General features: G+C 37.2%; 2 protein-coding genes across 3 annotated transcripts; both read left to right on the top strand.

Moving 5' to 3' along the window:
• Positions 1-538: 538 nt before the first annotated feature.
• Positions 539-6764, top strand: LOC149847514 (putative 12-oxophytodienoate reductase 11). Its single transcript, XM_089997072.1, has 5 exons — positions 539-648; positions 3118-3258; positions 3387-3517; positions 4909-5016; positions 5697-6764. The coding sequence occupies exons 1-5, from the start codon at positions 551-553 to the stop codon at positions 6281-6283; spliced, it is 1065 nt and encodes a 354-aa protein (XP_089853198.1). The 5' UTR covers positions 539-550; the 3' UTR covers positions 6284-6764.
• Positions 6765-7887: 1123 nt separating this feature from the next.
• On the top strand, positions 7888-16509 carry LOC149847513 (12-oxophytodienoate reductase 2-like). 2 transcript variants are annotated; one of them, XM_089997069.1, is made up of 5 exons: positions 7888-8015; positions 12499-12639; positions 12922-13052; positions 14554-14730; positions 16266-16509. In XM_089997069.1, the coding sequence occupies exons 1-5, from the start codon at positions 7945-7947 to the stop codon at positions 16424-16426; spliced, it is 681 nt and encodes a 226-aa protein (XP_089853195.1). In that variant the 5' UTR covers positions 7888-7944; the 3' UTR covers positions 16427-16509. The 2 variants fall into 2 exon arrangements, with proteins under 2 accessions (XP_089853195.1, XP_089853197.1); XM_089997071.1 differs by having other exon boundaries at positions 16240-16441.
• Positions 16510-17901: the final 1392 nt, after the last annotated feature.

The following is a 17901-nucleotide window of genomic DNA, read 5'->3' as shown; positions in this document are numbered from 1 at the left end:
ATATATATATTTAAGTTTTCAAATTTTTTTTTTTGAGGCTTACACTTCACCTCAGTTTAAGGTCTTAATTTTTTGGATGTTTTGTTTTTTTTAAAGGTTTTTAAGGACCAAAAACCTGAATTGGTCACAAAACACGTTAAAAACTTGGTCAGGTTTGCTAAACACCAGGTTTTGCCCCGTCAGCCAAGCAGGCCTAAACTATTTATTAGGAACACTCAAACGTTTTGCTTATTATGGTTAAACACCTTTGTTTTTTTGTTTCAAGGAGGGGTTCATCATTCGTTTAACCGTTGTTTAGCCAAGTAAAATGGTTAACATTTCCAACAGTATTTTTTTTATGTTGATGAAAAAGAAAGAGGAACCAAAAGAAACAACAAAAAAATAATTTTATATTTTAAGCAGGCAATTTGAACTGCGTCGCAAGCGGTTAAAAGTAATAATAAAAACTTTGGGAGTCTTTAAAAATAACCGGAAAGTTAGCCGTTTTTTTTGTAATTTATTCATAAATAGGTAAATCTCTCTCTCTGAAAGATGGGGTATACAGAGAGAGATGGAGGTGGAAGAAGGGGAGGAAAAGGACATGGCTGCACGACCACCACAACCACTCTTGTCTCCCTACCGGATGGGTAACTTCTCCCTTTCTCACAGGTAAGTTTAGTACTAGCCACACCTGGTTTAATTTTTTTTATTTTTTTTAAAATTTCCTATGCTGACTTGTTGAGAATGATGTGCATGTCGCTATCTTTTCCAGAAGTAAAAATTGGTTTGTTGGTAATGTGAGTCAAGCTTAAACCAATGGTTAAGTGTCATTTTTATGAGGTTTTGGAGCCCCAACTTCTTGTTATTCATGCTATATTTATGGTTGATCAGGTAGTCATTGCTTTTGGAATTAGTTGCAGAATAAGAGGGTTTGAAGAGATTCTGTGTGGTTTCAAGTCTGCTGATTTGTAGTGGTTATTTCATTTTGTATAATGGGTTTTCAGTTTTTAACTGTGTTCTTTAATGAAAAAACTGAATTGATGAAATATTTTGAAAAAAAAAGAAAAACCATAGGTTGGGTGTGAGATATTTGTTATTACCGTCCATTTCATGATGAATGATCAAAATCAGGCGTTGTAAGAGGTGGTTGAGTCAAGAGTCTCAGTTGATGATTTCTTTCCATGGCTGAAACTTGTGCAGGAGAACTTCTTGACTAATTTTGTTTGTTTGTTTAGCCTGGTTACTGCATTTTTTTACCATTCATAAACTGCTTAAGTTTACTCTCAAAAGTAACATTTTAATCTTAAAACTTGATCCATACAATGGGAATTCACCAAAGAGTACAAATTGCTGCCATTGAATTCATTAATGGATATCTAGATATCAATCGATCCTGAAAGCAAAGACACTTCAAAAGAGGACAAATTGAAAAATCAAACAATCTGAAAAATCCACAGAAAACATGACATGCATCTTTTTTTTTTCTTTGTGTTAAACCTGAAAATGGTGAAACATGCAGGTAGGGTTTGTGAATGAACTGAACTGGCTGCTCAAGCTCAACCAGTTTAAGGGTTATGGCAAACTCGAGATTCATTGATGGATCCCAAGCTTAGCTTGAGCTTGGTTCTACGCATGTCAAAACCGGGAAAAAATTTGAAAGTTTAAGAGTTTATCAGTAGTTGATTGAAGAGAGGTCACAAGATTTGAACCTAGAACTTCCTGGATTGTTGCCAACCTCTTACCCAGATGCCCATTCCTGATACTGTTCTTTTTAAAGGTTTTCATAGTCCACCAAGCTCCAAGCAGGCTTGTGCTGCTCTAGTCATCAGCTTGAGGGGGGTTCTGGTATAGATGTTATGCATACTTGTCTAGTAATGTAGCTAAGGCCTAGGCCTAGTCATGACAACTTATCTTCAACATCAGAAACAGCTAATCATGAAACTTTATCTGGACAATCATTACTCCTTGATCTCAGTCTACGAAATTCTGCACTTCATACTATGGGTACTTTGAAATGCCCAGTATGAGTATGTTGACCCTGGCAGGTATGCACGCTAGTGCTGGGCGCTTTTGGGTACTGCCATGTATAACCACAGTATATGACATGTTTTACATTGTTTTCTTCTGTTATATGTCTTATATGTTTTAGTGGATCTCTTCATTTATTATTATGTGTGTGTGTGTGTGTGTGTGTGTGAAAAACACACAACCCAAAGGTGCTCACACATCCTTCTGTTGAAAAACAGTCATTTTGTCAGCCATATCTGTGTCATGCCAGATACGAGCACCATAACGTGACAAAAATTTTGTACAAGAGGCTGACTTCGTTCAACCTTGCTTTACTGTTTGAATAGTATATAAATCATATTTGATTATCCATTCACACTTCCTAGGATAGTGCATCAACCTACTGTATTCTGATTGATAAACAATGGTTAAAAACTCTACATAATGATGCATGTAAGCTATGAGGGTTATGATCTCGGTCTGCGTAAAATCCAATTTCAAGGTCCTTTAATGTCAAGGGTTTCAGTTTTTCTTTCTCTTAAATTCTTCCAAATAATGCAGGTGTACTGCACTTCTGTAACTGTGTGATACACAGTAGATGTTATGATGCCCCGTTGGTCCGTTACTTACTGTGTTGACAAGCATAAAGAATATTGGCATCTGAGTTCTTCTTTCAAGAACCCCTTTCCAACATGTTAGGGATGTTCATTATCTAAGAACTAGTAAGACTGTAATGTTCTCATCACCAGTTGGTGTTATCAAATTGTATTCTTATTCGTTTACCATCTTTTTTTCTCAAAACATATAGTATGATCAGCATCCTGTAGTGGCTCTTGATAGACAGGGAGTACTGATGCTTGATGAATAGTGTGAACATTTTTATAAATTAATGATAGATATAAATTTATTCATCATTTTTGTGGCGAATTAAAGTTTTTTTTATCCTATAAGATCACATAGTAAGTTCTCCTTTTCTTGTTTATTCACTGTATGTGCAAAGAAATATACAGTTCTGTGGTTGCAGAAGTTGCAAATCCTGTCATACTGCATCTTGCTTTTGCTTTTGTTTGATAAAATCTTTTTTCTGGTCCAATCATCATGAGTGAAGAAAATTATCATACTTTGTGTCAGGGTAGTACTGGCGCCAATGACCAGACAGAGATCTTACAACAATATTCCTCAGCCTCATGCTATCTTGTACTACTCCCAAAGAACTACTCAAGGTGGTCTTCTATTAACTGAAGCCACAGAGGTCTCTCGCACTGTTCAAGTGTACTATCTCTACTTCTCCTCCTTATACATTTTCACTTCATGTTAATCCATGAATATTATGATTTTTAGTCAGGGGATTGTTTCTAAGCTATTGTTATTGAATATCAATCAATTGTGTTTATGTGAAGATACCCACATACACCTGGAATATGGTCACAAGAACAAAAAGATGCTTGGATACCGATTGTCAATGCTGTTCATGATAGAGGTGGTATCTTCTTTTGTCAGATTTGGCATGTCGGAGGAGTTTCTAGTGGTGGTATAATCCTCTCTCTCTCTCTCTCTTGTAAACATTCGGTATTAAATAATAAATATAAAAAAGATCTTTAAAAAACGGCATGTTCATTTTTTCACATTTCACAGTAGTTTAACGAAAAAAGTTTGTTTTTGCCAAGTTTCAGATTTTCCATGTTCTGAAATGTGCTGAGAAATTCAAGCTATGATACACAGATGTTCCATTTTGATTCCCGTTCCTCATCCCTTATATGTAAGTCATATTGAAAATTTCCAAAAAAAATGGCTGTATCCCTGTGTCAACCGCTGTATCCATGTGACATAGATTCCAAGAAAGGGAAAACTTTTAAATAACCTAAACAAATTGCTCTACTAGTGTTGGCCCAACCCCCAACCCCCAACCCTCATGGTGAGAGTGCAGGTTTTGACCTTTTATACTTCCAGAATCCATGCTATATGACATACTTGTTCTTTGATATCTGCAATGTTATTTTAATACTAAAATACTGACCCCCCTTAAATCCAAGTGTCACTTTCAGATCACTAATTACATTTTCGAATGGCAGAGGAGGTTCTTTGATTTGCACAAAAAGTGATGACAAGCATCATTGTAAGATTTTCTGCAACTAATTTCATGAGACCTTTCTTCTGGAACAAATTTTTGAAATGCGTCTTGTCTCGGTGCTTAGACATGTCTAAACTCTATTTTTTTGAAAGGCAAGCTGGGGTTAGGCAGACCCCTACCAGAAACAACAGCCGCCCCATGTGGCAGAGGGATTCGATCCTGGGCCTTCAGCTTGACACAGGACCCTGCTTACCAACAGCAACTGTTTGAAAAGGCAATTGTTTTCCTCAGTTGATTCATTTTGGGCAGAACTGTAGGAGAAGCTCCTGCTCTTTTATTTTTCATAAATCCTGTCACATGGATATGGCTGCAACTTACTGTAATAATGGTTTCATCAGGAATATGATATACAACTAAAAATGGAGAAAGGAAATAAATTCCATTTCCAGTCAGTGCTACATAAGTTATAACCAAGCACAACTTTTAACCCACTTGATTGTTGGCCCTTGCTTCTCTTTGTACAGATATTGTACTTAACAATTTTTCATTTCAGAAAATTCACCATGTTAGAAAAGATCCACTGGTCTTCCCTTTCCTTTCTCTCAAAATAACAATTTCTTGCTAAGAACTTCAAGGAGCTTAAGCTGCCGCATATTTTTGGTATCAGATGAATGGTGACCTGTCAGGTCACAGAGTAATCCTGAACCTCAGCCTACTTGGTGTGCTAAAAGGTTTCTTCTTCAAAATCTGATTGCTCATCAATCTCCCAACCTTCATCTTTTTTGTCTTGTACATTTCTATCACATACCTTCCAAATTCATGCTCACTGGAGAAATGCTTATTGCTTACAGGTTTTGAACCCAATGGTGATGCAGAAATTTCTTCATCTTATCAGTTAGCGGCAGAAGAAACTCTTATTCAGCATTTTAGAAGTGCTGCGAGGCATGCTATTGAGGCTGGTGAGAGCTGTTTAGGATATCCTCTTGTATCTCCTTTATCTTTCTTGGGTGTTTGAGAAAGGAACATCTAAGAATTCTTCCAACATTAAGGCTCTGTCTGGGAGCCTTGAATCAGAGGTTTGTTGCAGTTTCCTCAATGCTCCTCTGCTGTTTGGGAGCAGTGGTGTTGCCAAAACACTGCATTGAGAATGGAGTTGGCAGCCCCAACATCACATTTCAACACCATTCACATGAGGATGTTTTTGGAAATTCCATTCTCAACACCACATTTTGGCAACACATCAAAATGGTTTCCATCTCAATGCAAGACTCCCAAATAGAGCCTAATTGTTGAGGTCATGATCCATTGAAACACTGTAATAGGTGCACAATCTTATGATGAAGAGACCATTATCTACTAACCACCAATATTGTCTATCTTAATGCTGCCTGAGTTCAACCTGATTCACCTTACAGATCGGCTGCAAACTACAAACATAGACTAACTCTTGGATCACTTCATACTATGACTTGAGTTGTATATGTCTGCTCATCTACATTTTCAAGCTGATGTACCTTCACATATATACACAGATTCACAGAACCACATGCACAACTGAAAAAGGAATGTGGAAAATATTTTTTTTGGTTCACATGTATCATATTTGCATTTTCTTGATATTGTCCATGGACATCTACAGGCTTTGATGGAGTTGAGATTCATGGTGCCCATGGTTACCTGTTAGAACTGTTGTTGAAGGACAGTGTCAATGACCAGATGAATGAGGATGGGGGCAAACTAAAAAATGGTTGCTGCTTTGCACTTAAAATAGTTGAAGCTGTTGTCCAGGAAATTGGAGCAGATAGAGTTGGCATTAGGCTCTCACCATTTGCAACTTATGCAGGGGCAAGTATCTCAAATCCTGAAGCCTATGGGCTTTATATGGCGGAAGAACTAAACAAGTATGGCATTCTCTATGCACACTTTGTGGAACCAAGTCCTGACAACAGAACGGGACCTCCACACAGTTTGCTTCCATTTAGGAAAGTCTTTAAAGGGACTTTTATTGCTTGTGGAGGTTACAGCAAAGAAGATGGTAACAAAGCAGTTGCTGAAGGATATACAAATCTGGTGGCTTTTGGTAAATATTTCTTGGCTAACCCAGATCTTCCTAAGAGATTTGAGCTAGATGCTCCTCTCAACAGATACAACAGAGACACGTTCTACATACAGGACCCAGTTATTGGATACACTGATTATCCATTCCTAGATTCACTTGAAGCATAAGCTCTTCTGCCACTTTGCTTCATCATATAAATTTCCTTTGGTGACTGGGCTGTTTCATGAGTAAAGCTTGTCAACCACCTTAGATATGTTGAATCTTAGTAGCTTGAACCTTTGTCTGACTTAAACATGATCCTTGTGTCAGTATCCTTATGCCTTTCAACTGAAAGCTCGATTTTCCTTTTATTCATCCTTCAGATTTTCTGGGCTTATCAATGTTGAGCTGCAGTTTATCTGTACTGAAGAGAGCCATTGTAGGTCTGCTGAGAATGTTCCACAAGTTGGTGGAGTTCAACTTTGTCAATAATCCTATGATGCGATTCTTACTTGTTTTATGGGATCTATTCTGTCTGTAAAGCTTTTCTATATCTTGTTGTTTCCACTAGCTTTATAATATTTCTGTTACAGTTACATCTTGGTAATGTATAATTCAGCTGAACACGTAAATGTTGGTATTAATATTTGATATGGTTGCTGCTAAAAACTATACTGTCTAGAATTGTATTATATGAAAGTTTGAATTATAGTTTCCGGCTACCAAAGGCATCTCTTCCATAAAAAAGTAGCTAGCCTCACTTGGCGTCTATGTAACACGGACTCTTCTAACAGATACAAACATGGTTCCCCACATACATTTCAATTAAGATGTAAACTTGGGCATTGAGCAGTGACCAAAGTTCAGGAAAACGAACAACATTGGAAGCATAGGCCAGCAGCATGGGCAGTGAGCGCAACCAACTCTCAGTCAACTTGAACCGATGATATAACTGAGCCAATCTAGAAATGATTCCACAACTATGTTACTGATTTCTATCCTTCACTAATCCCTGAATTCCTACTTATTACAGACCTGGAAGCAATCCACTGGGAGTTTGATTTTGAAGTCATCTTTGTTGTCAAAGTAGAATAATGAGTCTGGATGGGGTGCAATCACATGGTACAAAATTTGTGCATTAAGCACTTGATCGTCCTCCATCAGGCCTTGGGCCCCACAACTGACAACCTTGTTCCATGGTGATCAGGTGCTTAATGCACAAATATTTGTGCAATTATATTGCATCTTTTTACATAGAATAATCATGAGGGGAGAAAGCTATAATGAGTCTGGATCGCGTGCAATCGGCACAAAATTTGTGCATTAAGCACTGATCGCCTCCTATCATGCCTTGGCCCCCACAACTGGCAGGCCCTGTCCCAAAGATGGAGGGTGATCAGGTGCTTAATGCACAAATATTTGTGCAATCATTTGCACATGATCTTTTCACAGCTATAATACCTTCATTGATTAGCATGTCACGATGACAACACATGAATATCGTGTTCCAGCCACCTCCACACACGTGGGGAAATTGCTTGCCACTCGTAGAGGTTAGAAGTTCTGACTGATATGAGCAGACCCCTATGGCTGTAGCAAACATTACCATTATGGTCCCAACAAATTATATTAAGACCTTGTCTATTTTAGGCAGAATCATGCACAAAATGACCAATATTGTCTTTTGACCTTTGAATATGATAAAAATGGCCAGAGTCAACCACCCTAGAATAACGTGTGGGTGTATGGTATTTTATTTTGGGTGCCAAATGTGAGCAGTCAAGTTGTTTGGTGTCTATAAAAGCATCATCCTCATAAGGTTTAGAGGAAAGAAGCGGAGGAGGAGGTCATGGCCTCAGCATCAGCACCACAGCCCCTCTTGACTCCATACAAGATGGGAAAGTCTTCACTCTCTCACAGGTTATTTTTTTTTTATTTGGCACCCTTATTTGAAAAATGCTATATCCTTTCTTTTTGTTTTTTGTTTTGTTTTTTTATTAAAAAGTAGTCTGTTATGCCACCCGTAAACACAAAAATTACCTGCATGTTCCTAACTGTGGAAGTTGGACAAAAAGACGAAGGACCAACTAGGGATGACAGTGGAGGGTGGGGTGCGGGACAAGATCTTTACCCCCGCCCTGACTCAAAATTTTGCCCTCCATCCCCATCTCCATTCTCGCATGGGTTTTGATTTTAACCTCCATCCCCGGTTCATTCCCCGTTTTATGTCATCCATCCCTGATCCAAACGGGGCGAGGCAAGACGGAGCTCTATTTTCCCGATCCTTCTGCCATTGCCGCCTTCCCTTGTTAGAAGAAGGGGAAAGGAGATGAGATAAATAGGAGCTCACACGGCTAGTTAGAGGAAGGAGAGAAGACCGATTTGAGAAAAGGGTTTTATGTTAGGCTTATATATATATATATATATAACTTTTCTTAACGAGGATCGCGAACGGGACGGGGTGGGGTGAGGGCAAGAGTAAGTTTATTTCTGCCTTCATCCCAGCATGGATTTTGATTTTACCCTCCATCCGCGATCCATTCCCTGTTTCATGTCTTCCATCCCCGGTCCAAATGGGGCAAGGCAGGGCGGGGCCCTGTTTTCTCCCCGTCCACTGCCATCCCTAGGGCCAACATTTTGAAGCATAGATGATGGGTTTGTTGCCCATGAATGGGGGTGTCAATGGGTCAGGCCCAACCCATACCAAACCTTATAGAGTTGGGGTTTGATAATAAATGGGAAGGTCCATTTAGAATTTGGGTCAGACTTGAAAGGCCCAATTAGTATATAGAGCCGGGTATGGTTTGTGAAATTTCATACCAAACCGAGAACTGACCTGAGTTTCAACTAAGAACTGTTAATTTTCAATTAAAAAAATAACAAAAATATTATTTTAATGAGTATGGATCAGGTCTGGTTCATGTAATCCTTATAGGATCTAGGTATGGTTTCTCTTATGATAAATTCGATTGAACCCAGATCCATACCCGATACCATCATCTCAAATAAGGCATGGGTCTGAAGCAAACCCGACCCGTCGACTCTATGAACCATGAATTACAAAGTTGTTGGCCTTTCCCATCCTAGCATTGAAGAGGACTCACCTCTAAGGACATATTTGACATTTTCAGTATATATATATATATATATATATATATATATATATATATATATATATATATATATATATATATATATATATATAGAGAGAGAGAGAGAGAGAGAGAGAGAGAGAGAGAGAGAGAGAGAGAGAGAGATTGTTTCTCCGGTCCTTTCGTCAGTGTCGCTTTCCGCCATTGTTGCCTTTTGTCATTAGAGAAAGAAGAGGAGAGAAATGAGAGCTCACCCAACTCGTTAAAGGAAAGAGAAGAAGAAAAAATCAGATATTCGAAAAAAGGTTTTATGTTAGGGTTAAATATATATATATATAAGGTAACTAAAATATGTTTACCAGCCAAATATGTTTTCTGGTATAAACTAGGATTTTCATAGGTTTTTTACTTTTTTTTGAAAATTTCACGTATTGATGTGATCTAGATGCTTGGTCTTATAGAAATAAACTCTTGGATAATCCAATTACGATGTATAAGACAAATCTTTTAAGGGTTGAAAATCAATGGCTTAGAATTTTCATAAATATTCAAGTATAAAAAATCACATTTCTTGATTTGATTAGGATGATCCAACTGTCAATTATTACCAAATGGACCACACCAAGTGCATCTACAAGGTTAGATTTGCAAAAAAAACTATGAAAATCTTGATTCATACCAGAAAACATATTTGGTTGGTAAACATATTTCAGATTCCCTATATATATATATATATATATATATATATATATATATATAGAGAGAGAGAGAGAGAGAGAGAGAGAGAGAGAGAGAGAGAGAGAGATCCCTACTCGACCTTGTACCCGATGTTTTTTTTTTTTTGAAATTTTGACCTTACATATGTTTTCTGGATGATCAATTCACTAGGAATCAACTCTTATATCATGCATTTTGGATGAACTACATTTTTTTTGAGCCTCGAAAGTTTAAAAAAATTGTAGACTGTTGATTTTAGAACCTTATAAAAACCTATCCACACATCGGAATCAAATTATCCAAGACCAGTTCCTATGAAAACAAGCACTTAAAACACATGCAAGTTTTGAATTTTGAAAAAACACCATTTTTTAAAAAAAAAACCATATAGTACGGGTCGGGCATGGATGAAATCAGGTAGCTTCCCATTTTCATATATATATATATAAGATTTTATAATATGTATAAGAGTATAATAATAATATCTTTAACAGGGATCAGGATGGGGCAAGGCCAGGCAGGGTGGGGACAAGAGTAAGCCCATCCCATGGATTTTGATTTTAACCTTCATCCTCAGTCCATTCTCCATTTCTTGTCCGCCATCTTTGGTTCAAATGGAAAAAGGTGGGGAGAGGCCCAATTTTCCCAGCCACCCTTCATGAAGATGAACATCAAGCACTTCAAGTTTTGGATGAATTTCAGCCATCCATTTTCAATCTATTGAATGCAATGTGTGGCTGCACTTGATCACCCTTCATTTTCTGTTGTACAGCATATCAGAGTAGGGAATGGTGATCAGGTGCAGCGGCACATTTCATTTCTGCAATGTGATTGCACCTGACCCCAACACAGGTTTCTATAAAGAAGCTTGTACAGTCTGGCACCGAGATTGCCCTTTACCACCCAATTATGGAGTCCGGATCGGGTGCAATCACTGGCACAAAATTTGTGCATTAAGCCCCAGATAGCTCTCTATCAAGCCTTGGGCCCCGCCCCACGACTGATAGGCCCTGTTCTCAAGATGGAGGGTGATCAGGTGCTTATGGTGAAATGTAAAATCTTCTTTAATTCAAAAAAATCAGGAAAAAAAAATTATATCTACAGTGATTCAGATCTATCAGGCATATTCAGCCAGTTACAACTGAGTCGGGCCTCGATGGGCCCATTCTGCAAGGGGGCTGAATCATTCCCCATAAATCAAAAAATGGTGATTCGATTCGAATATTGGATTCAATTTTGACATTGGTCTGGACAGTTTAAGACAGATACAAAAAGTTTAAGCCGATTCAAGCTTATTTATGCACAAGTAGTCGACTAATCTTACACTTTTTTGCTTTTCTTTAAGACTTTACATTATATGCAGATGCAGTGACCTACTTGACAACAAATAAAAGAAGACATATAGCCTATACATTCTAGTCTTGCAAACACTAAACGGCATTAGCTCCTACGCCACTGATCTTGTAAAATTTTAATAGGAAATTTCAAGATAATTATCTAGGAAATGAGTTTACATCTCTCAAGCTAGTGATAAGTAATCGCCTAGTTCCTTTAGCTTCAAGGACACTAAGCAACATCCACCTCCTGACCATTCAATTTTAAGTTCCAATGGGCAAATACCCTTAGGCTAAAAATATGATGTTCTAAATAAGCAGCAATAAGGGAAAATCTCAGTCAACAATTGTATTTCAAATTACAACAACAACTACGCCTTCATCCCAAAACAATTGGGGTCGGGGATATGAACCAAAAAAAGAAAATCATTTTGGGACTTCCACATGAATCCTTCTCCTCCAATCATTTCTATCCAACGCCATGTCCTTGGTGAGGTTCAAAGCATTCATATCCTTTCCTATCATCTCCATCCAAGTCTTCTTAGGCCTACCCCGACCTCTTTTAACTAATATATTTTTCCATTTCTCCATCCTTCTAACTAGAGCATCATTAGGCCTTCGCCGAATATGTCCAAACCACCGTAAACGATTCTCTCTCATCTTATTTTCAATGGGTGCAACACCTACCTTCTTACATATCTCCTCATTCCGAATCTTATCTTTTATTGTATTTCCACACATCCATCTAAGGATACACATCTCAGCTACACTCATTTTTTGAATATGATGTCTCTTGGCAGCCCAACATTCCGTACCATATAGTAAAGTGGGCCTAATCATGTGTTAAATGTGGGGGAGATTTTGTGGTAGGTGTTTGCTGAATGTGGGGAAGATTTTGTTGAATGTGTTGAAAAAAAACTACTGTAGTGGTATTTATTATCCTTGTAATTTGAAATACAATTAGCATAGACAAACTGGAAAGCTACACCAGTTCTTAAGGATTGAATATTAATAATATGTTTAAATTATTCATAAATGGGTTCTTATACAATGTCAGCCAATGCCTTTCTTATGATAATTATGCAATGTTAATGTTATGTTTAACAACTGACATAACCTGTCTAAAACAAATATATATCATGCAGTATATGAGCATGACTTTGTCATCCTTGTGCACTAACTCATATATTCATTTATTTATTGCTTTCTTTTACAAAGGTTGCATGTCCAAAGAAATGACAAGGATTTTATGAATTTCAGGGTGGTATTAGCACCATTGACAAGACAAAGATCCTATGGGAATGTACCCCAACCTCATGCAATCTTGTACTACTCCCAAAGGACCACCAAAGGAGGTTTTCTTATAAGTGAAGCCACATGTATCTCAGAAACTGCCCGAGGGTAGTAGCTTCAACTCTTTTTTTTTTTTTTTTGAATTTTACTCGGAGAAACTATCCCAGGATCATAGACCTAGTCACGCTGGCTCTGCCTGCCATACTTACCGCCGTCCTGGCAGTGTAAAACTTTGAAGATAGAATCTTCAACTCATTGTTGCTCCCCTTTTTGCTTTTCTTGTTTCGATTCTCTTCAGATTTTTAGTGCTGAATAATGCTATGATGATCATTGACTGGATTGATTGTTAACTAATTTTCTTAATAATCAATCACTTGGTGTTTATTGAAGATACCCTGATACACCTGGAATTTGGACACAAGAACAAGTTGAGGCGTGGAAGTCAATTGTTAATGCGGTTCATGAGAAGGGTGGCCTATTTTTTTGCCAGATTTGGCACACTGGAAGAGTTTCTAATTATGGTATGTTTTTGAATAATTTCCTCTCTTCCTGTGTGTGGTTCTGAAGGTAAACTCACAGTCTCTTTCCGCGTCACTCATGTGTATGTGCGTGTGTGCATTATGGTGCTTAAACCACAACAGGCAGCATCTTGTTGTGGTACACTCTTGCACAAATCCACTAATGAAAAACAGAAAATAACCTGTTTTTTACATGCTCAACATGGCTTGGCCTTTATTTCCATGTCCTAATCTTTGAGTTTAACATTCAAGATATTTCTAAAAGATTGAACTCTTTGTCCAGCATAACCATTCATTCTTACACTGCCCTTATAGGCCTGGCAAACTATATGATGATGATGATGACATGGTTGGACTGGAAACTGGTACTGCACTAAGTTTGGCTCATGTTTCGGCCTTAAGAGTGTGAACTGACTGTTCTACTTGAATGGTCCTGCTTGGAACAACATGATTTATGTTCTCACTAGAACACCAAAAAGATTTGCTAGCCTTCATTTCTGTTGGCAAAGATCTGCTTTTCTGCTAAATGAGTCGACCAAATAAAATCCGAAGTGATTCTTGTTTTTGCATATTCAGATTCTAAATAGAATTTTAATACATTTTTTTTTGGATAATACAAGGAACCCCCCCCCCCCCCCTCCTTCCAAATCACCAACTGTACATTGGCTGCCCTATGGTTGGTAAACCATTTATGATTTAACTGAACTCTTGCCTAAATGACCTGCATCCTACAAAGTCAATTCAGCTACTTTCTGAAATAAAATCACAATCTTGGTCCAGCTTGAACCCACTTTGGAATGACCTGATAGTTGCCTTTTTCAATAGTGAATCTAACTTTACAGATATGATCCACATGGTCTGTTTGGTGGGAGATCGAATCACTGGAATCTGGTGTATTATACAGAAAATCAAAGGTCGTATTACCAAATTTTCACATCTGCAGGGTCAGATTGAGCCAAAATAACTTGCACCTACGAGTTTCAATTCAATGACACCGTATGTACATCTGCACTAAAGTCTCTATATATATAAGGAAAATATTTCCTACTAATCAAGGTAAAGAACTAATGAGCTAAAAATCATAGGTGCAAGTTGTTTCGACTCAATCTAACCACAATGTGTTCAACATGGTTTGTTTGCTAATGATCAATCCTTGGAATTTGCCCTTCTGATGTAAAAATATGATATTTTGATTTATGAAATTTTGGCACATTGTGGGCTGTTAGATTTGTGGACCCCTTTAAAAACGTAATTACTTGTCATAATCACATGATTCAAAACAAGTTTCCTACTAAACAAACCATGTAGATCACATGGGTAACATTTGATGTACAAAAAATTGAAAGTTTTTGAAGAAAAAAGTGATTTTTACTAGTTTCTTGCCTTCATTAGTAGCCAATATTTACCCATATATGTACACATATATATAATGTAAGTTGTCTCAAGTCCTACAAATTGTCCTTTCAAAGTTCAAGATTTACTGGAAAATGCATATTGCTTACAGGATACCAGCCTAATGGGCAAGCTCCAATCTCATCTACCGACAAGCCAGTGAAATCCAAGCTAGGAGGTAATGAAGGGGACGAGCCCGACTACTCTCCACCTCGCCGGTTAAAGACAGAAGAAATTCCTGAAGTTGTTAATCAGTTCAGACTTGCTGCCAGGAAAGCTATGGAGGCTGGTAAGTCTACTAAGACATCTATTCTAATTTTTGACCTTTTGTTTCTCATTTCTGGTAGTTCTGGTGAAAGAGACCTATAATTAATGCCAAGTTTTGAGCTCAAAAGTTCATCCTGTGCATCAGTAATGCACAACAACAAAGGCAAAATGCTGCATGATAATCTAGTAGCTGCAAGTATATATTGTTCATCTATGAGCCATCAGCAATACACCAGTTGATTCTAAATTGTCACAAATGTACAATGGATGGCCCATTCATGTGGACCCGGCTGATCGAAAGATTGGACAACTTTTTTCCCCTGCAAAAACGACTGTTAGCAGCGGTTTCAACCAATTCTAATGACCAAACCACCGATAAGAGTCATATTCAAGAAGTCTAACGACACACGACGGTCCACATGCTGTTCGACGTAATGATAGGGTGCTCCAGGAGCACTTAAACCCACCTAGCAGACACCATGGGTGTAGACCGGAGGCTGGATCAGGTGCAATCACATTGCACGAACAATGTGCCTCTGCACTTGATCGCCCTCCATCTGTTGTTGGGCCCCACTCTGGTAGGCTGTACAACAGCAGATGGAGGGTGATCAGGTGCAGCAGCACATTACGTTTGTGCAATGTGATTGCACCTGATCCCAATTCGAGTTAGATTGCATCTTCTAAGCCCGACTTCGTAGATGTATGTATTCAGCATAGTTTGCTTCATAGAAACGATACCTCTTAGATCATGTTTATTGGACGTAAAACCTCTATTTTTCAACTTATGAAAATTTATACATAGGCCATTGTGTATATATTTGATGATTTTTAAAAAACTACATGCATGTCACTTCACATGCTTCAAAACTTATTTTCAACTAAGAAATATATAGATATTATCAGTAGGATTTAATTCTCTCTCTCTCTGTCTCTTTATATATATATAGTAATGCTCCTGTGCTCCAGGAGTACCTACTCCCACCTACTAGAAATCATAATTGTAGGTTGCATCTCTTATCAATCATACCTTATAGATGTATTCAATAAAGTTTATTTGATAGAAATCATGCTTTGGATCCTGTTTTTAGACATAAAAATAGGATTTTTTAAATCATGAAATTTTGATACATTGTAAGCCGTTGATTTTTAAAGGTCTTAAAAGACCTACTTATATGCTATAATCATATGATTCAAAATTTGTTTTCTACTAAATAATGCTTGTAGATCATATCTATAGGGTTTGATCAACAAAAAAAAAATTCAACAAATTTGAAAATCTAAAGATTTTATTAGGTGAAAGTAGGTACTTTGGGAGTACCCTATCATTACTAATATATATATATATATATATATATATATATATATATATATATATATATATATATATATATATATATATATATATATATATATATATATATATATATTAAGTTGGTTAAGTTTAGTTTGTTAGTTAGTTGCAAGTTAGTTACTTTTAAACTCTTTTCTTTATTTGTTACTAACCTTGGTTTTTAGGACTTGTGTTTTGTAGTTGTGTTTTGTTTTTGTGTTTTGCAGGGAGCGTTGGACGTGCGAGAGAGCCCTTTTCGTTTTCTCAAGCCCTCAAAAGTGTCCTCAAAGACCAAAAAGTGTTTAACCTAGTTACCCAAAGGGTACACGGAGGGAAGGACAAAGGGAAGCAAAGCAATTCAAATGGACACAAGGACTCAGAGCATTAAAGACCTTTCTTTGTCTTAGATTATGGTTTATTTTATTAATTGGGTTTGTAATAAAACTATTTAATTAGGGCAACACTCTTAGTTATTTTACTTAATTAATTTTTTATTTTTCAAGGCAATAAAGAGTAGTATAGATGGTGTGTTGGATACAAAGCATTTTCCGTTTCTTGAGATCGACCCAGACTTCACCATTCGTGCGAGCCATTTTTTATATTTTTGGTGTCTGGCTTTCACTTGATTTTAATTAAAAATATTATTTTAAAGAGCATTTTCATAAAGCTCACACCAGTGACCCAGCTCAGAATGCATTGACCCAAAAAGAGGTGGGTTTGAATGTCTCTTCTTACTTTTAAAACCATTTTTTTTACTTTTCAAAACACCTCAATCTATATAATAATTTCAAAAACCCTACCTTGGTCAAAGCCTAATCAAAGTGCATGAGACAAATATGAGTCTCACGTAGTTGACCTGGTTAGTCAACGAAGGTTGGAACGACTATGTCCTTCAGGGTCAAAAATACCCCTAAAAGACTGAAATTACTCGAATTGCCTCAAAAACTTGCCGAGGGTGTTCCAAAGTCAATTGATTTTGACAAAATAAAAGTCAAAATTCATCAAAATTTCATTGTGAATCCATTCTCGGCTTTGGAAATAGGGTTTTCCAGATCTAAGCATTCAAATTTATTTTTGAAAGAAAATTTCTCAACAATTAAGGTTTTTACACTAACAATGAATTCAATCCAAATCAACTTTTAAAGTTGATTTTTGGTAGTCAGATTCAGTTATGTAATGTTTAGTCGGATTAAGATTCAGTTTCAACAATCTCTCATCCGACTCCGAATTCAAATATGAGTTCGATTAAAGCATATCTGATTTGTCAGATTTGGTAATGCCCACATCGTACCCGTTGACATCTCTTCACTTAGGCAAGGGTTCCTCGTCATTAAAAATAAAATGACATATCATGCTTCTTGTATACTTAACCACATCACCAAAACACTAAAAAAAAAGTATATCAATAGTAGAACTGGACTACTGTCGTTAAAGTTTATCCTATATGAGTATCTTTTTGTCTAGTGGATTTCATAACTTCGTTTGTAATTATTATTAAGGAAGAAAAGCTCGATCTTTGCATGTCAGCTGACCATTACAGATAGTGAAGGGGATGACCTTGCAATCGAGGTTAGGTTGACGTGTCAACAGGTCGGGTTTGGTTTGGACCCAGGTGATACCAGACTTAGACCCAGTTTTTGGGTATAATATCTGGTCTGGAAGTGGGTCTAATCGGGTTTGGACCAAGGTCTAAGCAGGTCCATTATAAGAAAAACCATACCCAGACCTGATAAAAACTACATGAACCAAACCCGGACCATACCCAATAAAACCATATTTTTTATTATTTTTACATTGAAAAATTGTGGGTCTTAATTAGAACTCGGATCAAGTCAGAGTCTAGTATAAAATTTCACAAACTAT

The sequence above is a fragment of the Nuphar pumila genome, chromosome 2 (genome assembly GCF_984573655.1).
Source record: "Nuphar pumila chromosome 2, dmNupPumi1.hap1.1, whole genome shotgun sequence".
Lineage (NCBI taxonomy): Eukaryota > Viridiplantae > Streptophyta > Magnoliopsida > Nymphaeales > Nymphaeaceae > Nuphar > Nuphar pumila.
The sequence above is the reverse complement of the archived record's forward strand: the minus strand, read 5'-3'. Positions and strand labels throughout refer to the sequence as shown.

Bases quoted from the DNA above. Each gene is read 5' to 3' on its own strand.
- LOC149847514 (XM_089997072.1), top strand. From the start codon at position 551: ATGGAGGTGGAAGAAGGGGAGGAAAAGGACATGGCTGCACGACCACCA. The intron at 3,518-4,908 runs GTATAATCCTCT...TATTGCTTACAG, and splicing joins CGGAGGAGTTTCTAGTGGTG to GTTTTGAACCCAATGGTGAT. The intron at 5,017-5,696 runs GTGAGAGCTGTT...GGACATCTACAG, and splicing joins GAGGCATGCTATTGAGGCTG to GCTTTGATGGAGTTGAGATT.
- LOC149847513 (XM_089997069.1), top strand. From the start codon at position 7,945: ATGGCCTCAGCATCAGCACCACAGCCCCTCTTGACTCCATACAAGATG. The intron at 8,016-12,498 runs GTTATTTTTTTT...TATGAATTTCAG, and splicing joins AAGTCTTCACTCTCTCACAG to GGTGGTATTAGCACCATTGA. The intron at 14,731-16,265 runs GTAAGTCTACTA...TGTGTTTTGCAG, and splicing joins CAGGAAAGCTATGGAGGCTG to GGAGCGTTGGACGTGCGAGA.